Here is a 22,618-nt window from a genome sequence, read left to right on the forward strand (position 1 = left end):
GTCTAGAAAATCTATTGAATTCCGCTCTAATGCATTCGCTCGCAATTCAATTCTGAAAAGGTACCAATCCCCCTGAAAAATGATCACCCATCCTCACCCCATACCTCTGCGATTTTCTTGCTCAGAACCTTCGCGATCTTCTTCCGTCCAACGAGCGTTTGCATCCGTTCTGAAACCATATTATCCCGGTCCTGAGGATCAAGCTCTTCAAAAGCACGGATGAATGCCTGCGGAGTCGGCCACCGCCGTTGAATCTCGAGTGCCTTTTCGCCCGTTACGCCCCGGATGCACATGAGCATTTTCAGGAACACGTCTCGGAGGGTCAAGACGTCGGATTTGGAGGTTAGAGCGGAAAATGTGGAGAAGGTGACGGCGTAAGTGGTCTTGGGGCTCTCTGCCCGGAGACGTTCCAGGGCCGTGAGGTATGATTGGGAGGAGGAGAGCTGGCGACTAGGGATTAGACTGAGGGTGGAGGATGGTACACCGCCGGCAGATGAATTGAACATTCTGCGAAGCAGGAGGGTCATTCTAGCTAGGTATTGAATTGTATCGTCGAGGTTCTTAGTTCTCTTAACAAAGTAGCCGTTGACGACTTGCGTCGAGGCTATGGCGGACGCTACCATTTCGTTGTACTTGCCGGCCATGGCGGTATTAGGGTCTGAGGGGACGGTGAATTCTTCAATGAGGTAGATGACGTTTTTCACTCCTGAACGACGGAGACGGAACTTCTGTTCGTGGAACCGTCCGTCTTTCATGGAGCTGATGAGATCGTCGATTCTTTTGCGCTCAACGATCCAGTCGAGCATGACTTCGTCGCCTTCCTCGCCGTACTGGGAGAGGAACGTCGGATTGTGGAATTTAGCTACCCACATGACGTCGCCTAGTTCTAGTGCGCGCACCTCGGGACTGGCTCCCTTCTTGTGTAGTTCGTTGGTGATGTAATCTCTGTCTTTGGATGATCGAACTTCGCGGTTATCCAGAACCAGCTGGACCGTAAAGCTGTCGGGAGGGATTGTTATGGGAGTTACTGTTCCGTCAGAAGCAGGTTCCCATCTTTGGGTATCGTTATGGGCTGTGGGTGTCTCCTCATCGTCGATTAGCTCTGTGCCGTTGCCACCCATGTTGTCCTGCAACTGGGTGTCCCCAGTATGGCTTGTGCTTGGCCCCTACGCAGGTTAGACATCGTCATAGCATATTAGGTATTGGATTTGTTACCGATTGATTCCCAAACGCCAAAGTGCCTTGATTTGACGGCAGGGCGACCTTCTTCATCCTTTTCGCCACCTCCCATCCCTCTTCTGTGAGTGCGTACTTCTTCAGAGGACGCCCGAAATCATATACAATCTCCTTCTGCAAGAGCGTCTTCATTGAGCTCCAGGCAGTATGGAATTTGGACGACTCGGCAGGTGCCGTGAATGAACTATCGCAATTCGGCTGCGCCAAGTCAATCAGTTGTGCCTTGGTTAGGCCTTGAGAAGAGTTCTCATTAAGGGTTGCCAGGGCTAAAATCAACGCATACGGGCCAGATCGTAAAGTCGGGACATAAGGTCTTGCCTTTCGAGGTTTCTTGGCTGGCTGACTTTCTGCTGTGCCCTCATCGGATGCTCTTTTGCTGCTTGCCGCTACGATTTTTAGGGCCTGCTCAGACACGACAGTACTACCGAGACTTACATTTTTGAGGATGTTCGGGCATTGGAAGTGCATTTTCTTCGCAGTAAGCCTTTAGCTTTTCGGTCAAGCGATCACATAGTTTTGGGCCGAGTCCATTTAGCTGCTGAGCCTCGGAGGGGTGTTGGAAAACTAAGGGACAAGCTTTCATCGACTCGTACGCCTTTTTGTATCTGTGCATAATTCAGCATCAAATTCGATCATTGTATCGCGTCATGAAATAGTACTGACACTATGGCGCCCTTGCTGTTGCGTTCTCGAGCCTCGTCTAGCCATTCTTTGATCCACCCCAGTAGTAGGGGATTGGCGCACGTTTCACTCATTGTTACGGATTTGATCGCATTGACATAGTGCTTGCAGAGACAGGAATAAAGGTGTCAGACACTACAGAGTAGATAACATAAGTTGAAGGCAAAAGCTAAAGTTGGGTTCTAGGCCTGGGAGGCAGAGAACGAATCTACTATTCTGGAACGCGGCTTCGGGATGTCCTTCACGCGTATTACCTATTTAGGCAAGATTCATTTTGCGCCACAGCAAAGCCACACATGTGGCGATGCAATACCACACTAAGTAGTGATTGGTTGGGTAGTCTAGTATGCAGGTGCGTCGGCGACATTAATGGAGAGAACTACAACTATCATAGAAGGAAAGGAGAAAAAGGAAGTAGCAATTGATCGAGTACTAGTGAGCTATTCTCAGGTACCCCTGAACTACATCGATCGGAGCCCAGGAACAGAATGCTGACGCAGTCCTGAGATTCCAGGCTTTTGCACGATCCGGTCCGTGACGACACAGCCATGACGTATTGCCTACCCCGGCTTTCAAGACACCCTCAAAGCGCATCTAGTCTCTCCATTTCTGTGCCCATATTTGCCTCTATTATACATGCGTAAATACTAATTTCTTGTGCAATATGTCACGGAGGGATCCAACAAAACCAGCTGAGCCTGTCGCGTATAGCTCGAAGACCAGCGGCAACGATATCTTCGCGGCTGATCGCACCACCACCGAGATTAGCGGCCCAACAGACAGTCATGTTCTCTCCAAGGTGGACCAAGATGATAAAGGACTAGCTCAAAAGGCTGGGCAAACAGACACCGTCACGGACTTGGGTTGGAATCAACACGCCGACGAGCTTGACGAGCAGCTCGTGTCCGGAATCTCAAATGAAGATCTTTGGATGCTTATTCGACGTTTCAACAAGGTATTACTTCTACACCTACCACTATGAGTTCCCCGTACTGACCTTAGTACAGCAAATCTATTACGTGAAAGCAGTGCCGGACTCTCCCCTGCAGCGACTGGACCTCAACCGGGCCGAAGATGAGCAATTCTCCCCTGATAAACTGCGCGCCACCCTTGAGCGATTCTACACAACTATTGTTGTGTCGTTAACTTCGTTCGTCAATCATATTGCTAGGCTACGCTCATGGAGGGAGCGCCAACGGACAGCAGCATTCTGTGCTGTAGGTTACAACTGGAAATGTCCCTTCGTCTCTGACTCGGTTGACTGGTGTTAATCTTAGGTCTACTTTGCTGCGTGGGCCTTGGATCTTCTTGCTCCAACTATCTTCACCCTCCTCATAGTGCTTGTTATCAGCCCTGATAGCAGGTCATACCTGTTCCCTCCTGCTCCTATAGCCCTAGTGGACAAGGATACTGGCGGCGTGCAAAAGCCTAAAGCCGGTGTCTTGGGTTCCCATGATAGTATCACTGGGGCACCCGAGAACATGAAGGGTGAAGCAGCGGAACAAGAGGCTAGCAACCTTTTCACAAGCGTTGCTAGTGTCGCTGTCGGTAGTGTGGCCGGCAAGCATGATCAAGGCACACCCGATGATGCCCCAATGGAAGAAAATGTTCCAGACGCGATGGAGCTTGCGACCAGCGCAGCAGATGCACAGACAGCTGCTCATGGAGAAGCCCCAGACGATGCTCATGATAAAACTAGGCAACCCATGAGAGATACCGTCTACAACGCTGCTAACAAGTCAATGCGTGTGCTAAGTGACATCATTGACACTTGGGAGCGGTTTGGCAAGTATGTACAACTTGCAGCATCGAGAGGCACACATTCATTCTAACTCACCATAGTGCTTTGTCACCAACTCCACCATTCTCGATCGTGACTCCCTACGTCCGCCTGACAGCCGTGCTATCGGTTGGCTTCCTGGTCTCACTCCTGACCTCCAGCTACGTCTTCGTCAAAATGATTACTTTTGGTACTGGCTTTGCCTTCTTTGGCGACCCGATCATCTGGCGTGCTGTGACATACTTGAACCGCGAGTATCCCCGGTGGGAGAAACTGCTGGAGCTCCAAAAGTACGCAACCCCGATCACCTTAAACAAAACATTCATTTAGTGCTAACACCACACCTAGCTCCCTCCTGAAAGGAATCCCCACAAACGCTCAACTCACCCTAACTCTTCTCCGTATCGGCGAAGCAAACGGTGCCCCCCTCCCACCACCACCATCCCACTCACTCCACCAAACACCGAACCACCCGGCCCCCGTCGACGACAAGGACATCAACATTCCCGCCTCAGAAGAAGAAATCAACCAAGCAATTGCCCCATCCCCCCAGCCCGTCGTCGAAGAACACGAAGTGCATCCGAAACCGCCCAAGAAGGGTTTCATGAACCGCATGATCGGCTTCTTCCGAGGCACCACAGCGACCGGCATCCAAAGTAAGCTTGCCGTTGACCGAGCCCGCGCAGCCGCCGGCTCCAAGCACGCCAAACCCCGCGTAGGTGTGCTCCGCAGTAAAGGCAAAGTCACACTCCCATCAGGCCCTATCCAATTTGATGGGCGATACAAAGGCAAGCGAGGCGTCGTGGTGCTTGACCAGTCCCAGAAGCCACCCTTGCTTTACTTCACGACGGACCAGACCGTGCAATTGGATCAGCCTAGTCTGGAGCATCGGCCGAAGGGCACAGTGCTCTTCAAGATGCCTGTTACGGATATTCTGGAGATGAGGAAGATTGGTGGACTTGGGTGGAAGGGCAAGTTGGTCACGGGTTGGGCGGTGGGTAGTAGTAAGGAGGTGGTAGATGGGATGGTGCTTACGGGGAAGTTGCCCGAGCAGAAGTATCAGCTCACGGCTATGAAGACACGCAATCAGTTGTTTAATCGGCTGGTTGCTATTGATGGACAGGTTTGGGAAAGTTATTGAATTTGTCTTGGACGCTTGCTAAGGTATTTTCAGGTTTGGAAGTAGTGAGCCGAGACATGTTAGGGTGGTGGGTGGATGGTATGATATCTAGGGAATTGTTCATATGGGAAGTGGAAGCCATGGTCATGATTGGTGTTGTGTAATAACATGCTCTAATTTGTCATTTATGAAACTCGTCACTTATGTTTTAGCTGAGAAAACGTCATGGGCATTGTACACTGTGTGGAGCACGACAGGCTTAGGCAGCGGCAATCGCGTTTATTGCTGTCCTATCTCCAACTGGTAATCTCTTACTGCTTGCTCAAACGAAGAGTCCCGCTTAAAGCCCAGTGAAATAGCCTGGGAATTGTCGAAGCGTGTAGGCCAGGACTCCAAAATCGGTCTGAGGGTCGGATCCTCCGTCTCCTTTAACAGACCGAGCTTATCCTTCCCTGCAACCTTCTCCAAAGCATCCATCATGTCCTGAATGGTGACACAAATACCAGGCACATTAATCTGTCGGATATGAGGAGGCAACGCATCCTTGGGCAACGACAATGTATGGACGAGGTTATGAACAAGAGTTTTCGGCGAGCATAGCCAAGACTTGAATGACCTATCCTCCAGCGGAATGACACACTCCTTGCCGTCGAGCGGCTCGCGGATCATCCCAGAAAGAAAAGACGAAGCGGCAGCTGTTGGACGACCAGGACGGACAGAAATAGTGGGGAACCGAAGAGTGAATCCCGTGATGAAGCCACGGCGAGTGTACTCATTGATAAGAGTCTCACAGATGATCTTCTCGGCGCCGTAGGACGACTGCGGCGTCGGGATGACACTGTCGTTTACTACTTCGGGTAGTGGCTGGCCATAGACAGCCTGACTCGAGGAATAGATTACCCGCACGCCGGGGCAGGTTCTGCGGAGCGCCTCAAGCAAGTTCCGGGTAGCATCTACGTTGACGCTCATGCCCAAGTCGAAATTGGCTTCAGATCCGGACGACATGATTCCGTGGAAAGCGTAGACGGCATCGAGAGATTTGTCCACGACTGCGTCTGCGCCTTTCAGGAGGTCTGTTGTCACCGATCGTGCATTCTGAGGGTATGCGACGCCTGTGGGAATTGGGGGCTCGTTTATATCGGTTAGTGTGACGATGTATGATGGGTCGTTGAGGAGCTCCTTTGCGAGGAGTTGGCCGATGAAGCCCGCTGCTCCTGTGATGAGGATTTGCATCTTTGGAGGGTCAATTGAGGAAGTTAACGGTTATGGTGGGAGGTAGGTGTGAGAATTGATTATTTGTTAAGGCTCTATGAAGCAGACAACATTGTCAGTAATATGCTCAGCTAGCAGTCGTCATTGTGGGATGGTCTCGCATTAACTCCGAGGGTCGAATATAGCTTGTGCTCCGCAGCCGGACTTTTCCCGGCGCAAAATCCAGTCCATGACGTTTTCGCCCAGGAACTGTTAAGCTCATTCTCAGAGGATCCGCAGCTTCTTTTGAAATTTGATTATGCCAAAACAGAATTCTAGAGAGTGGGTAAATTAATTTGGCCCCTTCAGGTGCCTGGTGCTTGCTTGTGATGGAAAATTGGGCGCGGGGTAAGTGGTGAGTGGAGCTGATTAGGATGGATTATTGCATTCTGCAAATAGAAGACATAAGGATCCTCAAATGATAGAAAATATAGAGAGAGAGAGAGAGAGAGTAAGATCTCCCTGCTGACCCTGCCATTGTGCACAACAGAGACAGGTGTGACCCTGACGGTCGGGGGCAATTGAGCCGTGGATACCGACTGGCGGTGCCCCGCATTCCCCAGATCCCGTGCCTGTTGCTGGTCTGGAGACAAAACAGAGTGTCCTGAAGTAGTCTGCAGCTCATGCAAAATTGAATTCGCAGTGTGCTATGTAGGTCCTGGAAATGTAGAGTATTTAGAGAGTAGCTATCTGTAGGATTGACCAAATCAAGTGATGTATCCATGGGTTTCACGATGAGAATGGGCAAGAATTGCTCGTGGCTTGGAACTCAAACGGCGCCAAATGAAGCGGGGTATGCCGCCATCGCCAGTTTTGTCTGTCTCCATCCCACTCTTCTCTTATCGTCGAGTTTTCTTCCCTCGCACCTCAGCCTGCCTCTGAACCCTTCAGTGGATATTGATTGTTCCGCCGCAACTAGTACGAACAAACAAGCAGCACCATTTGGCTAGCTTGCCATTGATCTCTTGGACTTTGTCCGTCCCCACTATTGTCAATCCCATATTGGCTGCATGATACCGGAGCATCCCCGACCAGATCTTAGTCAATGGTCGAGTAACCATGAAGCGCTCTTCGCAAGATGCCGACTTAGAGGCCCCACGGCCACATGAACGTCGACCATCCCTCGTTCCTGACGGACGGCCTGCGCCACCCAAGATCTCCAAGGCCCGCGCTTGTGAGTACTCATAGGCCGAACTGCAACCGAGGCCCCAGCGATCAGCTCCAAGGTGTGCTTGGGCTTGATGAAACTAGAAGTATGAAGCTAATGCTTTGGGTATATAGGCGCGGAGTGTAAGCGTCATAAAATACGCTGCGAGTTCAAGTCAGGCGAGGCGAGTTGCACAAAATGCATTCGCAGCGGGATCAAATGTGTAGTCAATGACTTCTCGCAGAAGTTTGTCGACGATGATGTAATGTGAGTCCTGGATATGCCTATGGCTTGCTCCAGAGAACTGTGAACTATAAGAGCTGATTGGATTCTCCTGCGCTGGGTACAGGTGGAAATCACAAGCATCGGCTACCATACAACAGCTTCAAGCGGCAGTCTCGCATCTTCTACATCAAGGAGGTCTTCCAGATCTATCGACCTTCATCTCTGGTGACACCCAGAACGGCCCCAGTCCTGTGGCATCTCAGTCAGAGCGTCGTTTCTCATCCGAGGCCTCACCCACCGATGTCAAACCCAGGGAGCCGGGTATTGTTATGGATGTGACCCGAGAGCCTTCCCAGGAACCAGACCTACAAGACCGAGAGCTAGTACCAGCACCAATGCGCAGTCTATACGAGGTCACGAAGCTCCGCAACTTGCGGAACAACCCCATCGAACAACCGAAGCTGACACTTCTGGAGGAGGACTTCATCTCCAGAGGGCTGATTTCGCTTCATGAAGCCGAAGAGCTGTTTGCCTACTTCAGCAGGACTATGAATCAGCTTCTCTGGGGAGGGATAGTCTTGGTGCATCGTGATCTCACGTCTGTCCGACGAGCATCGACGCTACTGTCAGCGGCTGTTCTAACCGTCGCTGCCCTCCATATACCGAATCGAACCGAGACACTCAACCGATGCTACAATGAGTATGTATCGCTTGTGTCGAGCATGTCTTTGACGAGAGCTCATACCCTCGATGATATTCGCGCTCTTTGTGTCGGAGCTTTCTGGCTATCCGAATTAAGTTGGAAACTTTCTGGGCACGCTGTTCGAATAGCCACAGAGTTGGGTCTTCACCAAAGCTATCATAAGCTAATGCGTGGTCATAACGATCAGTATGAACGCGCTCAGCTCTGGTATCTTTTGTATGTGTGTGACCACCATTTTAGCATCGCCTATGGACGTCCACCAGTCATTCATGAGGATGCAGCGATCAAGAACTACGAATCTTTTCTCCAGTCACCAATGGTAGTACCCGGGGATATCCGGCTACTAGCACAAGTGGCCTTGTTTATGATTCTGACCGAAGCATATCGGACATTTGGTACCGACACAGAACAAGCCCTCACAGAAGAAGACTTTGGGCAGTTACGGGTCTACAATGTAGCTATAGACCAATGGCGGCTACTGTGGCAACCCCGATCTGGTATGCGCCCTCAAGATTTGGCATTGACCTGAGATTATTTTGATAAACTGACCGTCGTGGCGCTTGGACTGCAGCCGATAGCCCCTATGTCCGAACGTATCCCTCGAAAGGGGTTGTCCTTCACTATCACTTCGCCAAATTTCAACTCAACTCCCTCTCTCTGCGGGCTTTGTCTCCGACAAATACCCCGGTGTTTTCTATGGACCGCAAAGAGTCGGCTAATATTGCCATCTCATCCGCTATGGCTTGTTTGAATATGGTGTTGGAGGAGCCGGACATTCGCGATGCCATTGTTGGCGTTCCGATTTTTACCCACACGATGGTCACATTCTCCGCCGTGTTTCTCTTGAAAGTCGCGATAAACTGGAACTCTGCATATCTTAGCCTCGACGGCCGCCAGGTGCGACGCCTGGTAGAGCGGGTGATTGAGCTGCTGAACTGTGTTTCTGCAGGGGAGAGACATCTGACGAGACATATTGCCCGAGGCCTTGGTAAGATGTTGGAGCGTTTCGACTCTTGGGACGCATGGCAAGCAGGAGGGCCACCTGTTGTAGCATCCGGGGGTGTTGAGCGACCAGGAAGCGATGTTCCTGGGGGTGCCAATGCCATGGCCCAGGGGTTTCCCCCGCCGGATTTAATCTATGATATGGTTGGTACATACGGGTTTGGGTTAGATGAAAATCTCCTAGACCCTAGCATGGCTAGTTTTGAATTCTTAGCACAATGAGCCCATGCTTGATATCCTGAGCCGCAAGAGCCAAACTATTGAGGTCATCGTACATAGTAGTATGGGTAAAGTGTGATATGGATAGAGGAGTATAAGCTGCTACTACTTGGCCAAGTCAAGGTGCTTCCTCATCTGCCTCATCCCCACTAGGGGCATCATGGACTGCCGCAGAGATTTGTTTGTTACGCCCCCTTCTCTGTGTCTGGCCTTTCTTGCCTCCCGCTTTAGCCAGGATATCTTTCACCTGCTCGAGGGAATATCCGAGCTCCGCTTCAATGGCTGCTCTATACTCCTTCCTTAGCTGCCTCTTCTGCCTCTCCTCCTCAAGAAGGCGCTGCTCTTCTGCCAACTTATAGTCTTCTACAGCAGCACGCCGAATCCTGTTTTCCTGTATGAGGCGTTCGCGTTCCTCGGATTTCCGTCGAAACTCTTCATCGCGCAGCTCCTTCTCAATCCGGCGCCGAGTTTCCTCCTCCTCGACCTTCTTCTTCATCTCTTTCCATTCCTTTTCGCGTAACGCAGCTTTGATTTCTCCTTTCCTCTTGGCTTGCAGCTCGGCCTTTTCCAATCTCCGTATCTTTGCTTGCTCCTCGGTACGCCTTTCGGCTCTCGTCGTTCGAGCCTCTTTCCTTTCCCATTCATTCAGTCTCCTCAATCGCTCCGAAATTTCGTCTTCGAACTCTCGGCCGTCCTCTGCAAGGTGTCTGTTCTTTTCTTCCCTTGAGAGTCTAAAGCGATGCAAATCTTCCTCCAGCCGGTCTATCTGTTTCTGTTGTAAGAGTATCTCGAGGTCCAGCTTTGTGAGAGGTGAGTGCATATTGTCTGGATACCGGCGAGGGAATGATGTGTCGTGATGGATAATGCCCGTTGCTCGGGGCCGTTGATGACGACATGGGAGTTCAAGATCTGATTCTGTATCGGAGATCATCCGGACTTCTGGACGCAACCTGGTATAAGACCGGCGCCTTTGAGCCACCCGTGGCTTTGAGGGTTCATAGGGCGGGAAAGACGGATTGGCTCCTGCAGCGGGGTTTTGTCGACCATCATGGACAGGCCTTCTGTCCTTGGGTTGCCCCCTTTTCGATCCATGGATCTTCTCGACGATACGCTCACCGTTGGCCGTAACAATATCCTCAGTGGTCTCGGATGCAGAATCCATGGTGGTATGAGCTGTGCGTTTGACCTACGAAAGTCGCTGTGATGCTAGGATTTTAGCAGCAAAATGCCCTCACGCTGGCGGTTTGGTGTCCAGCGTGGCACGGACAAGCAGCTGACAATCACATGGGCCTTTTGCCTTAAGTTTGCTGGAAGTATCGCAGGCAGAGTGGCTGACCTGCAGGATTGGTTTATGTTTATAGCCGATTGCTAGTCCCCAGCCTCGCGCAATTGTGCCAATCAGAGGTTACTCAGGTGGTTGGAAAAGTGACGATAGTATCCTTAGCGCTGACATGCACGTCTGCATCGAATCAGGCAATGGAAGGTAGTTACTAGGCTTAACCCCCACATGCGCTTCTCTACTAGTCTACGGGCTTTTGGAGGAAGAAGTCTTTGTCAAATGACCGCCACCCTTTTCTCTCATAGGGTGTTATGGAGTCTCCGCAACGTGCTTGTTCAGCTGCTATATGCTATGGCCCTCTCGCTGACCTTTTTATCGCTTTCCCGACCAGATAACTGTGCGGACTTCGCTGTCATCCGCAAGAATCCAGGAGAGCAGCGAGGATTTGGATTAAGATGATCAATGATGGATAGCGCGATAACAGCATCAGCGCTGCTTCAGGGCTGCCTGTCCTACCGCTTCCTTTCTCGCCATGCCTCCGTTCAGGTGGTCCGTTCGGTTTCACTGGAACCATCGAGATGGAATTTGCGTGCTGTACAATCCCAGATGCCTGTAATGCATCTTGGCCAATAATTTGCGAGGCCTGAAAGGTGTGCACAGCGTCTCCAAGTTTTGAGATGCACGCATCCATTGGATCGTCTGCACCGCAGGACTCTATGCTGTTTACTAACGTTTCTGAGGAAAAAGACGAGTTGGAGCCAGATGACCGCACTGTCTCAGTGTGGCGTCCAGAGTCCTCTAAAACGGGCCAAATGCCCGGTAGGCTCCCCGTATATGGGTTTTCGAGCATGTTTGGGATATTCTGAATGTCTGCCGCTGCTCTGTCGGGAATGTTTTCGTTACTCTCTGTGAACGATATTGGCAATGCAGTAGGGATCTGCACTGGAATGCGAAGGCAGTTCTCTCTTTCCATAACCATGGGCAGATCCTCTGCAAGACGATCTAAACGAGGGCTTGAAGGCTGCGTCAAAACGCTTGGATACACCAGAATATCACTGGATCCCTCATCACCCTCATGACGGGATGGGAACCTCAATTGACGAGCCCTTTCTTTGAAGCGCTTCCTGCCCTTTTGTAGTTTTCCCTTGATCTCAATCCTCATGAGGAAGGGCCTTCCCTCATGCTGGAAAGCAAAGGCAGTGTGGATCGTATTGCTGTGAACTGATTGAGACTCAGGGTCTTCCTCGCGTAACTCCCACTTAATAGTACGATATTCCAGGTCGGTCTTTTGCGCAGGGCGCAGATTACCTGTGAATGTCCATCGGCTGTCATAAGTAATTGACTTCTCGCTATCGATACCGATACCGCCGCCTCCGTTTCCCAGTACATTGACCTGGGGCGCAAGATGCAAGATCGTTTTCTTGACCACATTCTTTGGATCTCCGCTGAGATACTTAGGCCCGTAGTGGTCGGTCAGATGGAGGCGTACAGGCTTATCCAGGTCAAGCTGGTGCTGGGGGGCACCTTGCAACGTGATTTTGACTGTAGCACTCAGTAGCATACAGTCTATAGGCTGATCAAACGATAGATCCATGTAGACGATTCCCGCCGGCCTTGATGCTTCACCCAAGCATCCCCATTTCGACTGGGAGGTTCGAAGTCGGCAGTCAGCGCGTGCTTTGCCGACCTTGCGGTGGCACACGCTGGCATCCTGAAGGTTGTCAAGCTCAAGATATTTCCGACCATACCGTCGTGAGTAAGTTGGCGGCGAGTCCCGACCAGCGGTGGGTGATGAAGTCTTGGTGGCCCTCGACATTATTAGGGCGATGGGAGCAAAATGCCGACCTCCCCACCCCCGCGAATGTCAACACGGATTAAATAGTAAGGGAGCTAACAGCCAGTTAGCGGGCTGTTGGGGGACGCCTGGCACTGCCACCGTACAAACCACTCAGACGGAGGCGCTAATGCAGATACGCAAGACGAGGCTGAAATTAGTTCCTCAAATACGAACTAGCAATCCTCGTGGGCCTCCTGCAGATGTTCTGCCCTCGCGCTATTGTTCCGTCAACAAGCACCCTCTTAAAATGCACAACATTTGGCAAAGGTCCTCCTCCACAAGAAGGAGACGATCCAGAGATCGACAAGGCCTCTTTAACCGCTTTTCCTGGGATGAACGAGCGATTCATGGAAGGGCGCACGACGCCCTCGTTGTTCCTGAAAAGAATGTCCATTCATCCCGTGCGGAGCCTGTACACTCTGGAGAAGCAATTGTCGTTCGTAATACTGCAGCTCATAACAACGACACTAAGATTTCTTCACTAGGCACACTCTCCAGAATACTGTCGGTATCACAGGATGGGCCACGAAACGATGGGTCTACCATCTGGACTCCCTCATCGACAAAAGATAAGACCATTCATTATGAGATGGACATCGTGGAGGATGTGGGAAGCCTGTTGGAGGAATTCTCGCGACTCAAGAGACTAGGCCATTTCCAGGAAGCGGAACAATACTTTCAAGATTCCTTGAGTGCGTTTATGGAACTATCACCAGTTACAATTGAGTTCGCAGACATGCTAGTCGAACAAGGTTCGTACGAGCGTTTGCATCGCGTTCTGTCGCAGCACCAACAGCAGGAGCTAGATACATTTGACAGTATCTCAAGCCTGCCGGAGAACAACCGTGCCAGATTTCTATATCAAGCGAACTTGCACCTCATACAGCAATTCGCGGCCATGCAGTCCCACGGGTCGCTGGACGAGGCATATGTAACAGTCCGATCCTTGGAGCGCCAAATGCGTGTCCTAAGGCGACGTTGGAGGAGGGACTCGACTCTTGATCTGGACTCGGCTGAAGTAAGTCCGATTTAATGGGATACTCAAGCGACTGGCAAAGACTAATAGTACAGGCAGGTGCAAGTGATCCGTTATGCGCTATTGATTCTATCGCAGGTTGAGCGTGAAACAAATTTGATTGCAGAGCATGAGTTCAATTTCTGGTCTAACTGGCACTATCTGTACAGCGCTCTCGTGACTGAAGGGCGAGTATGGGATGCGCGAGATCTAATACTCGCTTCCATTCAGACGGAAGGTCCAGCAAATTCGTGGAACTTGATCTTCGAAGTAGAACTTGATTCTCCCAAGGATGCGTTTCGCAAACTCATTGGCGACTGGGGCTTGCATCGGTACGATGAGTCAACATATCTCGCCATTCTAGATATTCTAGTGTGTCTGAGCCGCGGTTTGTCCTCATGGTCTATCTCGTTACCAGAGAGACAGGACTTGCTCACTGCTCAACGATGCCTCCAGTATGGGCAAGCCCTTGCAACCTGCCTCAAGGAGAACAACCCGCAGCTGGTAAAATCTCGTCCTTACCTACAGTGGGTTATTGCTGAAGCGGAACTGGAGAGGAAGCTTCAACCCAACACCTCAGGTTTAGATCTGCGAGACCACCTTAGCAAATTTCCAGGCCTGACCATCTGGAGGGGCGCTGTTCCTATTTATCTTCCTATCAAAATGGAGAACCCGAAGTGGACGGTGCCTAGAGACGGTGGACGGAGCTATGATCTTCTTGAAACCGTCCTTCAAGCGGCACAAGACCTGAAGGACTACAGGACAGAGGCCTTATGCTTGGGTGAGCTAATCTATCGTTCAGTAAACACGAGCGAAAGATTGACTCGGTTATCCCATCTCCAGAAGTCCATTCAGGGGGATATTGTCGGCTATCGACAGACGTCCCTGTCGTGGTTCCTTCTTGCTGACACTGAACAAGACTACAAGCTTCTTCTAGACAGCTTGAAAAACATACAGGAACCGAAACGATCCCTAGGATTTCTCTATTCTCTGAGTGACTGGTGTGCAATTGTTATCGAACGAGCTATTTCACACTGCCTGGCGGAGGATGTATCGTCTTCTGAAGAAGCTTTCCAAAACACCAAGGAGGGCTTCTCTATCTACCTCCCGCAATACATAAAAGACCAGTTAGAGGCGCTCGGTCTGAATAAGGTATACTTCGCAGTCTCAAGGGTCGGAAAGCCCCAGGCACCTGACATACGACATCGCAATATCACAGACGTTCCGACAATGGAACAGTATACTCGACCCCACGATTCTTTTGAGAGTTTGGGTGACGAGAGACATGGGCAGTCTGAGCCACTGCTCTCCTTTCAGAGACGACCAGAGCGCACGTACACAGAAACTGTGAAAATCAATGATAGTGATGATGATGACGATTATGATGATGATGATGATTCCGATGATGACGTTGGCGAGTATACCACCGACAGCAGCTTCGACACAGCTAGATCAGATGATGGTTGGGTGAATGGTGAGAGGGCTCATTTGACATCGCTCGTTCGTAGTACTTCACGATTTGGTCCAAGTGAGTCAAGGGCCTGAATTATTTTGCAGCCAATCGTTGCTTACCTTTACGTCTTCTAGATTCGAGAAGCGCGACCGTTGAAGATGTCAGTAGTAGCATATATGAGGGATAATCGTGCGACTATGCGTTGTGAAATTCCAAGTGAAGTAGTTTCGACGGCTAGAATCTATAATGCATAGAACTAGAGTACCTCGACTGGATACATTACGCATTTCCTTACATTGAAGGATCCGAACTAGATGTCTCTTTCGAAATAAAGCAAAGATGGGTCTGTAGATGTATACGCCCTCTATCTCTACAATTGTGTACATTGAAGCATATCCGACAGATCTTTGTGGAAGACATCCACACAACTGTTGAATAAACACAGTCGATGTAACTAAGAATCAGATTCTCCATGTGATACAGCCGAATCCAAAAGAAAATGATTGTGAGCACACGATGTCTGCTACACAAGCAACAACATCAAACAATGGCATGTTTGACTAGTTTGCAGAAAATACAAACAGAACCTCCCGATGACAATCCACCAATGATCGCATGGTATTTCAGTTTGCCTTGTTTGCCAGTGACGTACAGAGCGATAGTGCATTGCAGCTCGTTCTACCGAGTATACACACCATCGAGCGCGATATTCGCCCAGCTAAGGCACAGATATCTCCAATGGAGCAAAGATGAGAAGCAATGCAAACATCCAGCAGCCAATGCCTCGATGGCAACCTAAGCTCTAGCTCCACTACAAGAAAATGTATAAAGCATAAAGCAGAGCAATCCCGCTCCAACACACCTTAACCCATATCATCTCACTTCCATTTCCACTCCATCCCAACAATACTACTTGTGTACAAAATGGCATCTCCCCAAACCACCACCCCCCTCCCAGTCGTAGCCATTGCCGGCGCAACCGGCCATCTAGGCAAGCACGTCGTCTCAGCCTTCCTAGCCTCCAACCTACGCAACCGCTTCTCGGAAGTCATCCTCCTCTCGCGACAAGACAGCCATCAACATCCACCAACAGGCCTCCCCACCCCCTCCAACAGCACGCACCCCAAGCTCACCATTCGCAAATACACCGAAGACGACCCAGCCAACATCACTCGCGCCCTCCACGGCGCTTCAATCCTCATCAACACCGTCGGCCCCTCCGGCCACTCCTTCAAAGAGAAACTGCTCCACGCCATCCCCCAAACATCCATCCAACTCTACTTCCCCTCCGAATTCGGGGTGAATCACTACGTGCACGACTTTCCGCATCTAGAATGGGACGCGAAGAAGAAGCACATGGCGCTGGCGGAGCAGCTACTCACCCAAGGCCCGAAGAAGGTGAAGATCTGTCGTGTCTTCTGTGGATTGTTCCTGGAGGATAGTATCGGTCCGTGGTTCGGGTTTGATACGAAGCGTGGAAGGTATGAGAGTGTTGGGAGTAGTAGGGTGCCCGTGTCGTTTACTTCGTTGGGGGATGTGGGCAGGAGTGTTGCTGCGTTGGCGAGTTTGAGGGTGGATGAGGTGCCGGAGGTGGTGCATGTTGCTGGGGATAGTAGAAGTGTCGTGGAGATTGCGGAGGTTATGGGTGGTGCTGGTGGCGGTGGTGAAGATGGAAAAGGGGAGATAGAGGTGGTGGAGGTTGGGTTGGAGGAGTATAAGAGGGATGTTACTACGGGGAAGAAGGATTCGTGGGATCCGGCGCCTTATTTGAGGTTTTTGATGGGCGAGGGCAAGATTATGCATACGAGGGATGGGTTGGGGGATGATGATGAATTGGTTAATCCGGGGGAGAGGTTGTGGAAATGGGAGACGTTGAGGGATTTGGCGGAGAGGACGGGGGGAAGACCTTGGGGGGATTATGCGTGGCCGCCGAAGTAGGTATTCGATATTGCTGCTATTGATGCAAGGTGGAAAGAAGAGAGAGAGAGAGAGGGGTGCTATTTAGGCTGCTAATGTATGTCTGTTTTGCATATGAAGTTGCAGTAGTTGCAGCAAGTGGTGACTGGGGAGGGGGGAGGTTGGACATCGGGTAATTTGCATGTCGCATGTAAGATTGCAGGTTATGATGGATTGGGGAAAAAAGAGCATCGGTGCCGCTGTGGGGGACAATCAATCTTGGTCTGTGCTTCAATTTCCAGAAGAACTTCCGCATTGCGTTTAGCCTGCATGTACGAAGTAACTGGTAAAATTGTAAGCATGTTTTGAAACAGAATATTATTATCGGGGTATCGATACGCGCAGGATTTCAATCCTGACATCATGATTATTGCTGCTTCTGGTGTCGGGGCGGTACTTTACTTCTTGTTTCCACGGCCTCGGATGATTTACGTGCACACTGTCTTGGGGGTTTGTGTTTGTACCTGTCAGAAAACATCAGAAACAGCAGAAAACATCCCCCTTTTGCCCCGGAGTGTCTGTGCGCGTCTTTCCCCATCCTGCTTTGCTTGTATCTCGCCAGGCACAGTATTTCTCATGTAACCTCTACTTTACTTACCATACCTTGTGCTCTCCCTCTCTTTCTCTCCTCTTCTTTTCCGGATCTTTGTCCTTTCTCACCCATCCATTGATCTCCTTATCGGCCTTTTTTTTTCACCTGGGTGGATTCTCCGATCCATCCACACATCTCTCTTGTCATGCAACACGGTCCGGATCATCACCAAGATAGCAAAAGTCATCGTCATGGATGGATCAACTCCGCCTCAGACCCAACGGATCATCCTCACCCGGGGCTGTTTCAATCCATGGTGAGCTGAGGGAAACCCCACGAACATCATCCTCACGACGTTTGTGTGGTGGTACACGCACCCGCCCCTCTTGTCCACCCTCGGGTGACGTTAAACCCCACGGCCTCTGTTGGCTTAAGTCGACGGCCAGCCGCGACAGCAACTTTGGGGGGAACCCGCGCAACTCCAGCTCTCGTTTCTTCTTCTGTTTAGCTCCAACCCTCTTGACTGCCACTGCGCGCTTTTTCCTTTGCGCAGGCAGTGCCCATCCATGCTTGGGAGGGAGGGTTACTGCTGACTCTCTCCGTCGCTGAAGTAATGCTCACCCATTCCGTCCCTCCCCCCTTCCCTCATGTGCTGGGGGGAAAGGCTGCTGCTGCTCGTCCACTGCCGAGTTCCTCCTGCCTACCTACCTGGCCCTGCCCTGCCCTTTAATTCTCCCTCCTCCCTCCCTCCCTCTCTTCCTTCTCCCTCCCTCTCTCTCCCTCTCTCTCTCCCATTCTTGTCCCGTTTCTTCCCCTCTCACTAGCCGTTCATTCCCCTTTCGCTTTACTCTTACTGTCCCTGCATTGCGCCTTCCTGGCCTGGGACTCTCTTGACATTTGTATACTTGCGCCATTGACCTGGCCTGCTTCTTTATTCCTTAATTCACACTCTTAATCTCTTTCCATCCCTAAGCGCCTAACGCGCCTTGAACCATGTCTACCCGTAAGAGAAAGCAAGAGGCTGAGGAGGAGGAGCTTCAGGCGCTCCCTAGCGATGAGAGCGAGGAAGAAGAAGAGTAAGTCGCTTACTGCATTTCCTACTTCTAGCTTGTTCGCGAATTTGCGCGCATCCTCTTCAATACCCCCTACTGCTTCAGCTTCAGTGATGTTTGTTCTACTTTCATCTTACTCTCGGGTGCCTACTCTGCGCGCATCACTCATTGGTGCTTGTTGGTGGCATTCTGTCGCGTTACCCTCTATTGCATGCATCAATCAGTTGAACTTCATTGATTATTGGCCTTCACTACGCATGGATACAAATGGCTGATTTGGTGCTACTACAGGTATGAGGACTCCGAAGTAGCCGAAAGCGAGGAAGGAGAGGAAGAGGGAAGCGAAGAAGAGGAGCCTTGAAGAAGAAGAGGAGGGCGAAGAGGAACCTGAGGAACAAGGTGAGTTCAGACTTCCAGCCTCGAGTCATACTACATATTTTGTACTAATGAGTATACTTTTTATCTTAGCTCCTCCGGCTCACAAGAAGCGAAAGACGGCCGCGGCGCCCGAAGAAGAGGAGGAAGAAGAAGAGGGCAAGGAAAATGGCGAAGCTGAAAACGGTGAAGGCGAGAATGGTGTCGATGAGGAAGAGGAGGAAGCCCCCGAAGACGAAGAAGACGCCGAGGAGGCTCCTGAAGAGACAGCAAAGAGCAGCGCCCCTGCCGCCGCTGCTAGTAAGGCCAAGGCTGGCGATGTACCTAAGGAAGCTGAAGCCGATGTTGCTGCAGAGGAGGAGTGAAGTCCTTCCAGCATGGCGTGATAATGACCCCGCAGTATTGACTGCTGTCGCGCTGGCAATATTCTATTGATAAATTTATGTGATTTTTTGCGAGGATATAGTCCTTAAGGCACATGCTCCTATTACATGAAGCTTAGGCAAAGCCATTGTTATTTCTTTTCATTCACGTGTTGTATCTGTAGCTGCAACGACAACTGCCGAAGCACCGTAAAATGGGGGGGTACGGAGGAGTCGGAATCTTTGGAGAAGAGCATGACTACTCCGCACGGCGGCTTAGCCGGGACTCCAGCTAGAAACCAATACTGCTATTTATCCTTCTGGACAGATAGCTACTAGGGCAACCGAATCGACCTATCAGACGGAGCACAACCTCTTTTCCACAGTTCAATCACATCCTCAATTTCAGCTGCAACCCGGGTATTAATGATAAATAATCAGATATGCTAAGAGACGAAATTACCGCACACGCTGAAATGAACAAAATAAAGGGAAAAGGGGAAATGTAGAATAAGGATAGTAAGAAAGAAAGAAAAAAAAAAAAGGTAAAATAAGATCACATGAAGAAAAGTAAAAAGAAGTAAAATAGGAAATGAAGACAGAAAACGCATCACATCAAACAATAGGTGATATCAGTCAATAAGGCCATACAGAGTAAGTAGTAAGTAGTAAGTAGTAAGTAGTAGGAAAGTAAGTCTCTTGTCCCTTATCGCTTAATTCGTCCCCTCTCTAATAGATACAATCTCCTCTGCCGCTTCTCCGAGTTCAACCATCAAGTCCCCCTCCGCCCCTTCCCTTATTTCTTAGGTATCTTCTATGTCATATATCATTGGGAAAGAGTAAAGGAAGAAAAAGGATGGAAAGATAGCAGACACTACGCTACCTTCTTAGTCAAAGTAGGGCAGCGTACTCTGTCCTAGGTTGAAGATTTAACCATCACTACCGCTGCTGCGGAATGTGGCGCACAATTGGCAATACTGATGGGTTAGATCAAGGACCGGTTGAGGAAGGTTCGTCGCTTGGACTATACTCCGGACTTTGACAGCGCCTTCGTCTTCGATGAGTTTGCGGATTAGGTAGAGAAGGTCGGGAGAGAACTAGATAAGAGAAGGTGTCCTTGTTAGTTTCATTGTCCATCGTCGAGAACAACAGGGAATGTGGCACATACCTCGGAGTACCAGCGATACTGCCAAGCGATAAGACGGATCAAGGCGCCTAACATTCCTCTCGTGTCATTCTTCTTCTCGTACAACTTGAGGAGCCCCCGCATGGCTTTCGGGGAGAAGCGGATGGCCAGACAGTGCTGGTAGGCTTCGATACCCTCGTCGAAATGGTGCAGGCGTTCGGCTAACTCGCCGAGGATTTCCCATTCGGTGGCGGATTTCTTGTACTCAATGGCCTGTTGGCGGTACTGGGCCATTTCGGTGCGCCAGATGGTGTAGATGCGGAGGTCTTCATACAGGACCATGAAGAGGTTATCGAGCCATCTTTCGCACAGACGCTTGTTGCGGAACTGTGTGTAGGATGAGTGTGAGGGGTCGGGCTAATAGCACGGACGCGTTAGTATGAGATTGACGGGAGATGGATTGTAGACTTACATCTTCGCTGCCGGATTTGACGACTTCCGATGCCATTGACTGCTCTGGTTTCTCGATGGAGTGCTCCGTTTCTTCGTCTTTGGTGCCGTTTGCGCCCTCCTCCGGCGTCGCACCATTCTCCTGCTCACTGTTTCCATTTGGCTCGTCTGATGTGCTTGCAGAGGAGGGTGAGGTTGTGGGCTTAGACGTAGACTGCTGGCGCTCGACACGGTATTCCTCTTCCATGACAAAGACTTCGCTGCGGATTTTCAAAAGTTGGTCCCAACCTATCGCGGCGGCAATCTTGGTGAGAAGGTTGTACGCCTTTAGGAAGGTTCCCTGGTAGGCAGCAGCGTGGAGTCTTCTTAGTGAGGGATGGACGTAGTCGTGGGGATCACCCTGCTTGGGCTGTCCTTCGTCGATTTCGTCCAGCATGCTCTCAGCAAGAATCGGGAGCATGATGCGAGACGGTTGGGGCATACGAGGCGTGTCTTTGTCTTGGTATGTGAACATGGGGCAAGAGTTCAGGGTTAGGAGGGCCAAATCCCATTGCTCGAGGCCGACGTAGACCTCTGCCAATCGTGCCCAAGTGCTAAACTCGCTTGGAGCAGCAGTCACTGCTCGCTTCGCACACTCTAGGGCCATCTCACCCTCGCTTTTGCCCTGGCAGAAAGCAGCCTGGCAGTCAAGCAGGGCATAGTCCATGGGAACATCTTGCAAGGCGTCGAACATCAATCGCACGGCTTGCACCTCCTCGTCTGCCATGATTAGAACTCGGGCAAGAAGTGACGAGACCTCTACATCTCGTGTCCGCAGCTTCTCGAAAAGATTGATACCGGAAGTGTAGCGTCCTGTTGTTTGAATGTACTTAAGAAGGCCGGACGTCAAGTGGTTGCTGACAGTATTCGGGACTTGTGTTTCCGGATCCGAACTGAGTTGTCTTCCTGCACTTTTTATCAGCATTGGGGTTTATTGATAGTCAACTGTGGAAGCGCACCCAAAAAGAAGAGTCTCTCCGCAGCATCCAGGAATTTGTGCTCCATCTCCGTATTCGTGACCGGATTGAACCGACGCACCCCGACTATCTTTCTGATAGCATCGCCACCACCATTGTCCGCGTATGAGTAGGCTCGCAGGATTCCGCACAGGAATGTCTCCAGCCAAAGGGCTTCTGTCGCAACTCGCTTGTCTCCGCGTTCATCGATGCAGTAGCTCTCCAAAGTGCCGGGGATTTTGACTTCGACGCGCATGTCCAGGTGGGAGAAGGCATTGTAGCAGCTGTTCATCCATTAACACTTGCGCAACGATAAGTACATCCAAGCGAGTATCTTTCTAACCAATAAATCCCCGAAACCACCTTGTGTGTCTTGTCGAGCGGAGAGAATGTAAGCGTATTTACATAGGCGGCTAAGCTGGCGGAGGAAGAGGCGTCGACACCGGTGACATGGTGATAAACGCCGGTCTGTATTCCAATCCCAAAACAATTAAGTTAGTCATTGTTTCTCCCCATTTGTCAATGAAAGTCTGCGCCCGCAGTTCCGGCGACGTACCTGGTGATGGGCGTTGGTCTTGGGCTGTTTAACCAGATAAACCAAGTCCGGGGGACCTAATTCCCGGAGGTTCTGTAGGGACTCGGAACGGGCATCGACGGCGGCGTAGATGTTCTCCTCCTCCTCATAGATCCTGGGGAAACATTCAGGGGTCAGTCGCAGGTCAATGATAGTGGGCCCATTGGCCGATTGATAGCGAGTGATAGAACACGTAAACGAGGGGAAGACATACTCGGGAACAGCTGGCGCGACCATGGCGCTGGCAG

At 50.7% G+C, this 22,618-nt stretch overlaps 10 protein-coding genes across 10 annotated transcripts; 5 read left to right on the forward strand and 5 right to left on the reverse strand.

Annotated features, from left to right (window-relative positions):
- Positions 1-83: 83 nt before the first annotated feature.
- On the reverse strand, positions 84-1,991 carry An02g08730 (uncharacterized protein; the record flags this gene model as incomplete). Its single annotated transcript, XM_001399970.1, has 4 exons — positions 84-1,166; positions 1,216-1,622; positions 1,672-1,841; positions 1,900-1,991. 4 exons carry the CDS (start codon positions 1,989-1,991, stop codon positions 84-86), a joined length of 1,752 nt encoding a protein of 583 aa, XP_001400007.1.
- A 590-nt stretch (positions 1,992-2,581) lies between these two features.
- An02g08740 (hypothetical protein) lies at positions 2,582-4,838 on the forward strand (the record flags this gene model as incomplete). The annotated part of the gene is made up of 5 exons (XM_001399971.1): positions 2,582-2,872; positions 2,925-3,134; positions 3,195-3,706; positions 3,760-3,987; positions 4,046-4,838. The coding sequence occupies 5 exons, from the start codon at positions 2,582-2,584 to the stop codon at positions 4,836-4,838; spliced, it is 2,034 nt and encodes a 677-aa protein (XP_001400008.1).
- Positions 4,839-5,096: 258 nt separating this feature from the next.
- Positions 5,097-6,050, reverse strand: An02g08750 (uncharacterized protein; the record flags this gene model as incomplete). Its single annotated transcript, XM_001399972.1, has 1 exon — positions 5,097-6,050. One exon carries the CDS (start codon positions 6,048-6,050, stop codon positions 5,097-5,099), a length of 954 nt encoding a protein of 317 aa, XP_001400009.1.
- Positions 6,051-7,127: 1,077 nt separating this feature from the next.
- Positions 7,128-9,367, forward strand: An02g08760 (uncharacterized protein; the record flags this gene model as incomplete). Its single annotated transcript, XM_001399973.3, has 4 exons — positions 7,128-7,242; positions 7,350-7,482; positions 7,565-8,640; positions 8,715-9,367. 4 exons carry the CDS (start codon positions 7,128-7,130, stop codon positions 9,365-9,367), a joined length of 1,977 nt encoding a protein of 658 aa, XP_001400010.1.
- A 115-nt stretch (positions 9,368-9,482) lies between these two features.
- Positions 9,483-10,526, reverse strand: An02g08770 (uncharacterized protein; the record flags this gene model as incomplete). The annotated part of the gene is made up of 1 exon (XM_001399974.1): positions 9,483-10,526. The coding sequence occupies one exon, from the start codon at positions 10,524-10,526 to the stop codon at positions 9,483-9,485; it is 1,044 nt and encodes a 347-aa protein (XP_001400011.1).
- Positions 10,527-11,055: 529 nt separating this feature from the next.
- On the reverse strand, positions 11,056-12,459 carry An02g08780 (uncharacterized protein; the record flags this gene model as incomplete). The annotated part of the gene is made up of 1 exon (XM_001399975.1): positions 11,056-12,459. The coding sequence occupies one exon, from the start codon at positions 12,457-12,459 to the stop codon at positions 11,056-11,058; it is 1,404 nt and encodes a 467-aa protein (XP_001400012.1).
- Positions 12,460-12,727: 268 nt separating this feature from the next.
- Positions 12,728-15,135, forward strand: An02g08790 (uncharacterized protein; the record flags this gene model as incomplete). Its single annotated transcript, XM_059746468.1, has 3 exons — positions 12,728-13,498; positions 13,556-15,023; positions 15,083-15,135. 3 exons carry the CDS (start codon positions 12,728-12,730, stop codon positions 15,133-15,135), a joined length of 2,292 nt encoding a protein of 763 aa, XP_059603428.1.
- A 737-nt stretch (positions 15,136-15,872) lies between these two features.
- On the forward strand, positions 15,873-16,886 carry An02g08800 (uncharacterized protein; the record flags this gene model as incomplete). Its single annotated transcript, XM_001399977.1, has 1 exon — positions 15,873-16,886. One exon carries the CDS (start codon positions 15,873-15,875, stop codon positions 16,884-16,886), a length of 1,014 nt encoding a protein of 337 aa, XP_001400014.1.
- Positions 16,887-18,429: 1,543 nt separating this feature from the next.
- An02g08810 (hypothetical protein) lies at positions 18,430-19,228 on the forward strand (the record flags this gene model as incomplete). The annotated part of the gene is made up of 2 exons (XM_059746469.1): positions 18,430-18,512; positions 18,820-19,228. The coding sequence occupies 2 exons, from the start codon at positions 18,430-18,432 to the stop codon at positions 19,226-19,228; spliced, it is 492 nt and encodes a 163-aa protein (XP_059603429.1).
- Positions 19,229-20,154: 926 nt separating this feature from the next.
- On the reverse strand, positions 20,155-22,607 carry An02g08820 (uncharacterized protein; the record flags this gene model as incomplete). The annotated part of the gene is made up of 6 exons (XM_059746470.1): positions 20,155-20,322; positions 20,394-20,768; positions 20,824-21,746; positions 21,800-22,080; positions 22,140-22,264; positions 22,353-22,607. The coding sequence occupies 6 exons, from the start codon at positions 22,605-22,607 to the stop codon at positions 20,155-20,157; spliced, it is 2,127 nt and encodes a 708-aa protein (XP_059603430.1).
- Positions 22,608-22,618: the final 11 nt, after the last annotated feature.

Source organism: Aspergillus niger (assembly GCF_000002855.4).
Source record: "Aspergillus niger supercontig An02".
NCBI classification, from domain to species: Eukaryota; Fungi; Ascomycota; class Eurotiomycetes; order Eurotiales; family Aspergillaceae; genus Aspergillus; species Aspergillus niger.